The following is a 12026-nucleotide window of genomic DNA, read 5'->3' on the forward strand; positions in this document are numbered from 1 at the left end:
GAAATGAATGTATATGATAGAATATGGCTAATGGAACCTTTTCATACCAAAAAGTCATTTTAGGCCAAAATGTCAGTTAGAACCTTTTCAAAGTAAGGTAACGATAGGTAGTAGGTACATCAATATTATTGTATATTTGCATAGTAGAAGCTGTTACCTTATGGCAGTGAAATTTAATGCTGCTCTGGTCTTTTCATTTTCTGATGTTTTAAAATAACTCCACAATATTGAAACAAGTTATAATTTTTTGGGGTGTCTTCACAGCCTTTCTGGTGTTTATCATTTTGAAGTGTTTGTATTTGTCTTCACCAATAACTTTTTTTAAAAAATCACAGGGAATAATTTTGGTTCAAGTTTTTCTGTATGAAAATGGAGACCAAGCTATACATATCAACAGACGACGTAATAAAATAATGACTGACACCTTATTTTATCAACCAAAAGTTGAAACGGCCAACTACTATGCTATGACCAATTCATAAATAAAAGCACCATATCTATGTATTAATTAAATACATAGAAATAGATATGTACCTACATATTATACATATTCGGCGTAAAAACCTCAAAAATGATAATCATGCACGACTATTGCCACTCGATTACTAATAAATGGTAGGTAGGTACCTACCTATCATACATTTTTTTCACTTAATGTGACCTGTATGGGCATTGGTTAATAATAATCGCTGGCAAGCTATACCTATTATTTCGTCTAGGTATCTTATAGGTTCAAAATGCTTGGGTGACTAGGTACAATGAAAAAATGGCGTTGCGAAAACCTTTATAACATTTTGTAGTCTTGGGACATCTCTCAACAGCAGCCTCAAAATGATTGATTCCTTGCTATAATTAGAAGAGAGGCGATCTTCCTGTTTTTTTATCTTCACAGAATTATTAAACTCATTATTTCGTTCTTCCAGTCAGCTTTGAACGTAATATTAGATTGATTAAGGGCATTAAGGCGAGATATAGGTACCTAGGTACCTAACTTGCCGACAACACCGAGTTGAGTCTTTATTTTAATTGAGGCTTTTCAGCGATTAGGAATGCAGTATATGTATGAATAGAATAGTTACCTAAATTATAATAATACTTATATTATAAGTACCCACATATAATTTGATTTTTTACGGCGTATTGAAAACCTGTGTTATTAAAAATCTATAAACCTTATAGAGATAGGTACCTATCTTCTTCTTATTGTGCCATCCCCTAGCGGAGGTCGACCACCATCAAGGCGATCTTATCTTTGTCGTATGCTACCCGGAACAGTTCGGTGGAGCTGCACTCGTACCAATCACGGAGGTTATTAAGCCACGAAATGCGGCGCCGTCCTCTGCTACGCTTCCCATTGATCTTTCCTTGAATGACAAGTTGGTGAATGCTGTATATGTGTCCTCTCATAATGTGGTCGAGGTATTGTAGTTTCCTGGTTTTGATACTACGTAGAATTTCTCGGTCCTTCCCCATTCGATTGAGAACTTCAACATTTGTCACCCGGTCAGTCCAAGGAATTTTGAGGATGCGTCTATACAGCCACATCTCGAAAGCTTTAAGTCTCCGTGACATCTCTTGGTTTAGCGTCCATACTTCCATGCCATAGAAAAGAATTGAGAGCACATAACAACGTACCATACGCAGTCTCAGACCTAGGTTAAGATCTCGATTGCTAAGGAGGCGTCTCATTTTGAGAAAGGCGCTCCTTGCGATCTCAATTGTAGTTTTTATTTCCTGAGACTGGTCCCATTTCTCATTGACCCATAATATCGTTGTTAGGCAAAAAATACAGCAAATCATTAATAGGTAATTAATAATTATTATGCTGTGTTATAATATGAATCATTATTTTTTACTGTTTATGTGTTAGCAGATCTAAAAAACTATAACGAAGTGATCGTATACTATTTTAAGCCTTTAACTTCCAAGTCGTATTTCTGATATAAATTTTATAAGCCCCACATGCCTATACGCTGAAATGATTCATTATTTTTCTATGTTACTTAGAGAAGCTTCATACATCGATTGGCGTAGGCCGTAGCGTATCGTTATACCGTACAATAGACAAAGGGTTAAGTTGACGATTATTCGTTATATGAAAATATAATATATTATGAATTTTGCAGCAATGTGAAAATAGATTACGGCAAAGCAATAATTCCTTACGGGGCATCCCAAGTTTTCTAATGCAGCTCGAAGACGGTGAATTCCCATAACACGGGTAAGTACAGCGCAATTATTTTTTACTCTAGTACAGTGTTGCCAACCGTACTATAATTATAGTATTTGTACTATAATTTTGGTCCGAGTACTATGTACGATATAAAATAGGTATAGTACGCCCAAAATACTATAATTTTGAATATCGGAAGAAATATGTAAAAAGTACTAAAATTTCGATATTTCCGTTCGATAAATTGGTGCAAAGTACCTACTATAATTTCGCAATATTATAAGATTTGGAGAACTTGGAAAAATCGGTGTGTGTACTTACCTAATGATCTACGCACGTTAGAAGTTATACTTCTTTGGCACAACAAAACAAAAAACTAATCTTTGACATACAGCGGTTATAATCGATTCAGAAGTGCCCATGATGAATTAATAAAGAAATGCTCGAAAAACGTAAAAAATTCCCTTGCTTTTGGTTTAAAATGAAATTTATTGAATTCTTCGGAAGGCAAGCATTTTCTGGTGGCAAGAGGTACCTAAATAAAAAGGGGTCTCGGAGTTTCTCAAATTCTCCGTTATTTTTTTTCTTAGAAACAAAAAACCTACACATTTTCATCAGATGACAACGCGTACTATATTTTTTCCCCAAATACTATAATTTTGGAGGCTCTGTACTATAATTACACTTTGAAAAGATGGCAACACTGCTCTAGTAGCTTAAAATGTAATGACGTCATTCTTTAGTTCCTCGTACCTACAGCAGGTGCCTGGTCATGCGACTTCGAAACATTTTGATTTTTGATAATAGTGTAAAGATAAACCATCACTTATTTTATAATAATGTAGTGTTTTGAATGTATAGTTTCGTTATAATTATTACATTGAACTAGCTAAAGTTTTGTGATGTGATTTTACTTCATTTTATGACATGTGACGTAACCAATGTCGTTTGCCTAATCTAAATTGTTTTTAGGTGATCGAAGTTGGATCCTGAACAATTATTACCTACCGCATGAGATGAAAAAAAATACTCAGTATTCTTCGCCTAGAGAGATCCCACTTATCATCTGGGTCAATGTCAATGTTGGCGTAAGTAGTAAGTACTTATAAGATTTTACGCATGGAATGTAATGAAGTTAGAATGTCACCATCAATTTCCTAGGGTAAACAGTCTATTGTAGAAAAAAAAACTATCAATTATAATCTGGATGGCGAACCCTTTTGAGTAGGTATATTAATATTTTACTAAATAACTACATGAATACTTTTTCAATCAATTTTTATGGGTAATGATTACTCTCTGGTGTTTGCTTTTCTCCATCGCCAACCACCACGTCTCGACACACATAGTCGAGCGTATACCATGGTGTACCGAACATTGGGCGTTTTTCATAGCTGTGCAAAGAGTGACACCTGTAGAATCTTCCCGATATCTCGATTGGCGTGCAAGAATGCATGATTTCTAATCCAATTTAATCTATTATGGTCATGCCTCAATGAAAAAAGACCTTGCTAATCATATGGCGTTTCAAACTTTTTGAAAGAAATAGTGCCCCATAGAAACCAAGTTACAATAACCGAGCCGGTATTAAAACTTACTCGTTTGTATACATTGATATAAGTACCATGATAATACACCGTTTCATACAAAATCACAATATTAAAGTGGGCAAGTTTTGCAGAATAGGTCAAAGACATCTTTCAAAAATCTCGAATAATCCTTTTTTTGCAATGTGGGTAAAGTTAATATTTAACTACTTGCTACAATATAATATATATATTAGCGTTTCGGAAAGAAATGTACAACAATAACCCTTATTGCGATGTAGGCAGGGTTAATTTTTCAACCACATTTATCCACATTTTTATGTCCAGAGAGAATGATATTTGAATGAATGGATGGGACCTGTCGGATCTTGATTTCTATTAGCATCGTTTGCGAGGGTCCTTTCATTTTTTCAAATTGCGTATTCTCATATAAATGTTTGTATTCTATACAGGTGCCGTACGTAAACAAAAAGAACTGATGACTTCATTAAAATCTTGGATGCGGGCCGCACCGCGGCCAACATCGATTATTCTAACTCGGAGAAAGATCAGATGCGGTGCCTGGACATGCTCGCCACATACTGCGTGCAGGAAGCTAACCATGAAAAGAATATAAACATGAAACGGGATCTGTTCACCAAAGCCGCAAACCTATACACCACTGCCGACAAAATCATCATGTATGATCATGTAAGACGATACCTACCCACTTTCATTACCTATTTTATTCAACCTAGTCAAATTTTGTTCAAATTTCTTTATATATAATAATATGAAGTGAACTTTACAATTTACAAGTTCAATCCATTCACAACATGACTTGGAAAAACAAAATGAAAACAACTGATTTTTCATTATACAACAGCCGAATTTACTTTACCGGCGAAAATGCTGTACATCTGTATTTTTTTTTTTTGCAGAATCTTTTGGGCCGAGCATACTTGTGCTTGTTGGAGGGTGATAAAGTGGTGGACGGTGGATGCGCAATTCAATTTTGTGGTGAATCAATCTTCCAACAACATCCCCTCGCTGTTCTGGAAAGTGTGCATCGCTTTCAATAAAAAAGACTACCGCAGCGCTCTCGGCTTCTACAGGGAAACTCTGAGAATCAACCCCAACCGCCTGGCTGTTCTCCGTCTCCGTTTCGGCATGGGCCATTGCTTTATGAAGCTAAATAATCAGGATAAAGCAAGGTTTGGGATACTTACATTGTTTTAAATATTTTTCACAGCAAACGTCAATCTGTGAAATGAGAATATACTCATCTCTCATTTAAAATAGTTCAATATAATATTTTAAATATTCAGTTAAAATGAATATCTAGAATTTTTCAAAATTGAGTTTGCATATTTCATCAAAGATCCATTAATTCTCATGTTTTTTTAAGTTTTGTTGATTTACGGATGAATGCCATGTGCCAAGTGCAATTTTGCATTATCTATCTTATATTCAAATTCTAAATAGTCATGACTCATGACTCTGGATCCAATTGGTAATGCAAGTGGCTAAACATCCATTTCTCATAAAAAAAATATTTTATATTTAAAATATTTTTTCCAATGAAAAACCATTATAGTGTAACAATAATTTAACACTGATCATCCACAGATACGATTTCTAGTGCGCATGAATCACACAACTGATAAACATTCTACGAATAATGTTTGCTTTATAATAATTATTGACCTAAGAATAAGGTAGTATTATTTTGAAATACGCCATTTCTATTGGCATTTCCCAGTGGCTAAGCCACAACATACGACCGTAGCCATAACCATAATCTAACCTAACCGAAAAAAAATATTTTTTTAAATCGGTACATGTTCAAACACGGGCATTACCATGATCTTACTCCCTACTTCATTTATCATTTGTCAATTTATAGCTACGGCCGTATGTTGTAGCTTAACCACTGGGAAATGCCAATAAATATGGCGTATTTCAAAAAATAGTACCTTATTCTTAGGTCAATAATTATTATAAAGCAAACATTATTCGTAGAATGTTTATCACATTTGAATGGTCAAAGACATAGCTTATAATTAGTATCTTTAGAATTATCTTCAAATGTGTTAATCGTGCCAATTTTTTAATAATAAAATGCCTAATTTTTGTTAAATTTGGGATCACAAAGATTATTAAATATAATTTTTTATCGTAAATATGTCACTATATAATGTTAACATTAATTTTACTAATGGTTTTGTAAATGCGTTTAAAAAATAATGAATCTAAAAAATATTAATACCACTGCACATGGATGTACCGAAATATGACTATATTCTAAAACATTAGAGCGAAAAGTTTAAAAAAATACTATTTTATGTAATAAAAATACTTTATGCAGTCATCAAATGTTTAAAATAAATATAAAGGATAATAAGGCTTCAAAATTATATAAATAGATTATCTAAAACGTTTAAGGAATGTCCAGGATTATGCTCTGAATATACCTAATAGGTTGAGCAAATGGCTGACATCCATTTCTCCTAAAAACAAAATCTGTCAATACAAACCTCTACTCTGTGGAGGCCCATTTATGATCCTATTAGGATCGGACATGGTCGAAAGAAAAAAGAAAAAGAATACCATAAAAGCTCCATTTTTACCTATGCTGAGCATGTGGGCCGTTAAGTCTGTAAAGAAAACATGAAGAAATTATATGAACCTATAATTATGTCTGATTAATAAAATTACATACTTAAGGGGACGCTCTACAGAATTGCCCTTGAGAATTGAAAATATGATTTTTTTACATGTGGTCCGGAATTGTTGCTCTACTGGTAATATGCAAAGGTCGCCGACAATGCTTTGGTCTAAAGTAATAATAATGATCTCTTATTTAATTTAAATCATAACACTGTCAAAGTGTATAAAATATGGGGTGACCAAAAAATGATATCTTCTAATATACGTAAATGTTACTAAATTCAATTTGTTAATCAGGTGTTTGGTGGAAAACATTGCAACCAATATGATGGATAGCCACGATATAAACTTAATAATAATATATTAATAACGTTTTAACCTGAAATTGTCCGAGAGGATGTTGAAATACATATCTACCTACATCTTTATTTCATGTGCTATCCAAAAAACATTATTAATGAATAGTATTTATTTTGAATATGTAAGACCTATTACATAACTATTTAAAAAAAAATGGGTACATATTGTTTAATTCTAATGCATATTTAAAAAAAAATTAATATAGTGATGTCTGTTTATTATAAAAGAAAGTGACTTTTTATTAAAAGAAATGAAAATATAATTAATTATATTTTCATTTCTTTTAAAATGGAATTCTACCAAGTAAATGCTAACTCAATTAATGACTTTTTATTACTTACCCGATTAGTTTAATTAATTTAGTCTGACACTTTTACAAACAAGTAACGCAACTTTACTTTTAGTTGGTAGGTACAATAATAATTAATTAATAAAAGCCAATGCAAGAAATAATTTATACTCATAAAAAATGGTCACCCATAGATTTTTTTTATTCAAAGCTAGCGATCGCAGAGAACAAGACAAAAAAAACTGCCGACTTTATCGAATCAATCACCCAGGGCTGTCGAAGACGTCTTACTTGTTTTTATGATAAATTGTTTTTAATTGTGTGCAATTTGGCGGGAAAATATAATATATACAGTTGCTTACCATTCGGTTATCCCATGAGCTGGGTTTTGTTTACTCTTTTGCTGACATCCTACAGTTTTATCTGATATTATAAAAGTCACACAGTACAACAGTGTTTAAATCTAATATGTAATTGCACCGGTTTAATTAAAAACTATAACGAAATTAACATTTTAATGATTTACAGATTTTCCTATGTTATATCAACTTAATAGCAATTTTAATGAGACCAGATACATATTACGATATATCCAAAATACACATCATCAGATAATGTGTGAAATATTTTGATAAGCAAAAAAATAAGAACAATACAAAAATAACATAACATAATCAGCTAGTCTTTTCATAATTATTTTAGATGAATGTTGTATGCCGTTTGACGCTTGGAAGTATGTAATTATTCCATCTGTACAGTAAGCTATTTTTAACTTTAAATTTTTTGACAGCCCTGTATTCGTTCGGCGGGCTTCAGGTTACGTCGCATACATGTTATGTTTGAAGGGAATAATAATAATGATATTCGTTCGACCGAGAATTGTAATTAATAATTATTGCGTTTCTTAAAATAAATCCCCGATGGTTAGAGGTTTTTGAGGTTAGACTGAATTAAAATGACGTCCTTTCAACGCTGAGGTTTATTTCTGACTAAACTATGAATGACCTTGTTCCTGTTCAGCTGAGTCTTAATGTAAATATTATGATATAAATTTCATATATCACATGAGTATGAAATGAAATTTATGACGAAAAGAATAAAATCCTTTCTACATAAATTTTAAAAAGATCTCATTGCTCCATCTATCTAGTAATCATAATAGTAATTCAAGAACCTTGTCTATCCGCTTAATTCAGCAGGGTGAAAATTTTTCTCAGTTCAGTTCATTCAGTTGTCTTGTAATTTGTTTTCAGGGTTACAATCCAAGTCCAATAACAACACAGAGAATCGGGGGTTGTGTGCGGAGAACTGTTACTAACTTGCACGAGTAACCGCGACCAGGCTACGCAGTTTGCACTTTCTGCATTTGTCCTGCCGCACTTTGGCCTCGAGCAGATGTATATCATTTTATCGAGGGGATTCAGAGAATGTATGTATATTTTATATCATATTTGTATAGGCGTACAGTTAAAAATATATTTTTTACTGGCTCTACAATCCGATGTGGATCTCGGCTGCCTCATGAAGAGGTCTCATAACAGATATTTTTTACAAGAAATATAATTGATCGTTTGCTCAACCTATTGGGTCCACAGCTTAACAGTTGATATTCCTAAATAATACACGTGATTTAAGAATGTAACAGTCTTCATTGAAAATAGTTAACTTGGAACAGCCTCAGTAAAATACCCATTCGAAAAATCTTGGATCTTCTCAAGCTGACTCAGCTGGCATGCGATAAATCTAGGGTTGATTCCCATGTCATGTTCTAACATTTTTATCAATTAGGTTTGTTTCTGAACCTGTTTCGAGTTATGTATGGAAGATTGATGAATGTTTCATTGTTAAATCTTGTGTAACATCTTGAAGAATCTATAATTTAATTTAAACTATTAAAAAGTACTAGTATGTCAGTACGAAAATTCGAAGAGATCCTTATGCTATCTATGAATCAAAATTTGTATATAATAGAATATGACCTGGTATTCACCACTTAAGAAAATTGCTTTACAATAATTGTTTTGTTCACCCATACGCACTTCTGACAGGCCGCTGCGGCTAGCCGGCATACAAAAACTGATATGCGGCTAGCCGCGAAGCGGCCTGCCGCAAGTGCGTATGGGCACTAAGCTTTTTATCAAGTCATCATCATCAGCCGGGGTCGATCTACAGTTGGATGAAGGCCTCCCTTAGCTTCCTCCATTTTTCTCGGTCCATAATTCTTTACTGCCACATACATTCTTCTTCTTGGTCGTTCACTCATGGCTGAGGATCGTGACCACTTTTTAATTTTGCCATCCAACTTTATTGCCGAGTTTTTTCTTATTTTTTTATCAAGTATGAGGACTGAAATTTATGTTCTAGTCTATATTATTATAATGTTGTAATTATTATTGTTAATACTGTATGGTGGGCGAATTTAAATAATTCATGCAAAGCCAATGTATAAATATATTAAGTTGTTTTATTGTATTCAACAATTATTCCTTCACTGGGCCTCCCAATGTTTCAAAAATGTCATAAAGGCTCAACCAAAGAACTACGAGATAATAAAAATTCTTGGATCACTATACGCTAAATCTACCTTTCAATCTTAACGAGATGTAGCTCGTGCACATCTCAAGAAAGTCACTGATCAATTCCCAGATGACATCGAAGCTTGGATTTAATTAGAGCAGTCTGATCCCATTTTTTATTAATATACAAGACATAAACTTTCATTTTTAAAGATATAATAATTATGTATAACCATCTTAGTCATTTTGTCATCTGTCTTTGTTTCATCGTTGATACTAGATAGATCAATATACACTTCAGAGAAGAGGTGTTTATTATCTGCATTGTGAAACTTGTAAAACAGTTTAGAGATTCACACAATTCACCAAGCACGTCTTTATAGCGAGCAGCAGCCATATTGTAGATCCAATTCATGGTCCGAAATATGTGTATCTATATGACAAGGGTGATCGACTAAATCTCATGGAGCAATTTGGGATAAAAAAAGTGTATTCCAAAAAAGTCTATGTGGATGTTAATCTGTAAAAGACTTGTTTTCGCAGGGTTTAATTGAATTTTAAAAACTAACCCAACACCATCTGTAAGTTGTCTTATTTCAATGAAAAAAATATGCATGACTGACAAAGTTTAATGTGCACTATTTATGGCAGTTCTTAACAGCCTACCTCCACCCTTCACCACTGCTATCTATGCCCCAAGGCTTTCTATGCAATGTGCTGCTCACCCATCTAATGGTCAAACAAGCAATGAAATGTAAAAACAATAAATTGTTGACTACGTAGTATACGTTTATACAGCATATACTTTAAGTAATATTCTGTTTATTTCTGTACACGCTTGCTTAATCTTATCAATGCTTTTTTGTTTGCAGTATGAGAATTGTTTGAACAAATTCCACGCTCACCATAATGTGGATGATTTGATTTACATGGCCCGAGCTGTGTCGTATGCGAATCGACTCCAGGAAGCCAATATAGCTTTGCTACGAGCCAGACGAGTTGGGCCTTGTAACGGCTCTCTACTCTACACCATGATGCTCATCCTGAGAAGAATGTCCGCCCACGTTTTGATTGGTCACAGAAGTTTATTACTTTCAATACTTACCTATGTAACTACCTACCCACAGAAAATTGATTAATTTTTGTATCATAAATTTCATGATTTTTCCTTTATAACATTGATGATTTATTGTAATACATTTAGACCAAGCAAAGAAATTACACGTTACACCTCCTTACATTTTTAAGTTTAAGTCGACCACCCAGTTAAGTACCTCTTGGATTGATGATTGTTAATAGAAAGGTAGTTTAAAGTATTTTAATAAATAATTGATGTTTTATGATAAATGTTGAATTTCATTTTTTCACCCTTTCCTTTGCTCAGCTGTTATAAAATATTATTATATTCGCAGAGAGCATAATATTTATAGACTATAGATACATCTAGACGCCACCCGTTGCATTGCTAAATGAAGCTGCGTGCCATGCGTTTGGTTTGTGGGTGAGCGAACGCATTCGTCTACAAATGTTCGAGACCATAGACCATTTCGGTAGTGCTCGCACTAGACGCTCAGAATTAAAATATAATTTTCTATAATAATATACAAATAAATTATCACGAACATGTATCAACTTACCTATGAAGCGTAATACCATCTTTTTGCTTATCAGTACGGCTACCATATTTTAATACAACACATAAAACCATCTTTCCTGCTTAAATAACTAAAAATATTTACCAATGACTATGTTTAACACAAAAAATAGCAATTTAGCAACACGAGCTACGACGCTACTTGAAGCGATTTACCACAATTTGTCGGCGATACTTTTGGAAACTAACTCAAACATATGTAGACCTTTTATCGTGTCGCAGAGATTATAAGGGTGCCGAATACTTTCCCACTCGCACTCATGCATCGTTTTTGTTCAGGCCTTGATAATATTACTAATTGCACTTTTGGAGGAGTCCACACTGCTCTAAAGGGATCTTATAGAATATACTATATCACAATATTTGTGAGGGTGACATTCTTTATGAACATAAAACACAATTTTAAAACATATCTGCTCGATTAATGGAACCGCTGGAAGCCGAGTCCCATTGTATTCTTACCAAGCCGCAAAGGTCAATAATACTAGCATAATTTGTAAAAAGCTTCAGTCACATTACGGCTAGTTATGCCGTAATTGGATATAATACTGGTGACTAAATTGGTAAAGCGCATCGGCCAGAATTCAATGTATACAGGTTCGAATTCTGTCAGGTGTCATATTTTTTCAAGTACCAATGTTTCTGAGGTGTTTTCAAACAGGCAGGTAGGTAGGTATGTTGTTCTTGTCGGTTTATAGGAAGTCAGCGGCAAACAAATTTTGAAAATAGCTGATATACCTACTGGATTATTTGTTAGGTTAGGTTTTCATTTTTGTATTCATGAATTTTGCCAAAATCAGCAATAAAAATTGGCGCGGTTCCCGCCTGGCTTTCTGTA

At 33.6% G+C, this 12026-nt stretch overlaps 1 protein-coding gene and 1 long non-coding RNA gene across 5 annotated transcripts; both read left to right on the forward strand.

The window, feature by feature from the left end:
* The first annotated feature begins 260 nt into the window (after window positions 1–260).
* On the forward strand, window positions 261–8346 carry LOC147076081 (RNA polymerase-associated protein CTR9 homolog). Of its 4 annotated transcripts, none has more exons than XM_085941181.1 (6): window positions 261–615; window positions 2127–2221; window positions 3146–3268; window positions 4173–4410; window positions 4641–4913; window positions 8272–8346. In XM_085941181.1, the coding sequence occupies exons 4-6, from the start codon at window positions 4403–4405 to the stop codon at window positions 8291–8293; spliced, it is 303 nt and encodes a 100-aa protein (XP_085797307.1). In that variant the 5' UTR covers window positions 261–615; window positions 2127–2221; window positions 3146–3268; window positions 4173–4402; the 3' UTR covers window positions 8294–8346. The 4 variants fall into 4 exon arrangements, with proteins under 4 accessions (XP_085797307.1, XP_085797309.1, XP_085797308.1 ...); XM_085941183.1 differs by having other exon boundaries at window positions 3146–3261; XM_085941182.1 differs by lacking the exons at window positions 261–615; window positions 2127–2221 and adding an exon at window positions 2939–2981.
* A 3-nt stretch (window positions 8347–8349) lies between these two features.
* On the forward strand, window positions 8350–10881 carry LOC147076082 (uncharacterized). Its single transcript, XR_015069535.1, has 2 exons — window positions 8350–8447; window positions 10407–10881. It is a non-coding gene; the product is annotated as an uncharacterized LOC147076082 (long non-coding RNA).
* The last annotated feature ends 1145 nt before the right edge of the window (window positions 10882–12026 follow it).

The sequence above is a fragment of the Rhyacophila brunnea genome, unplaced genomic scaffold, assembly GCF_057557595.1.
Source record: "Rhyacophila brunnea isolate RB1 unplaced genomic scaffold, BYU_Rbru_1.0 scaffold_13, whole genome shotgun sequence".
Classification (NCBI taxonomy): Eukaryota; Metazoa; Arthropoda; class Insecta; order Trichoptera; family Rhyacophilidae; genus Rhyacophila; species Rhyacophila brunnea.

Bases quoted from the DNA above. Each gene is read 5' to 3' on its own strand.
- LOC147076081 (XM_085941181.1), top strand. The intron at 4,914-8,271 runs GTTTGGGATACT...ATTTGTTTTCAG, and splicing joins AATAATCAGGATAAAGCAAG to GGTTACAATCCAAGTCCAAT.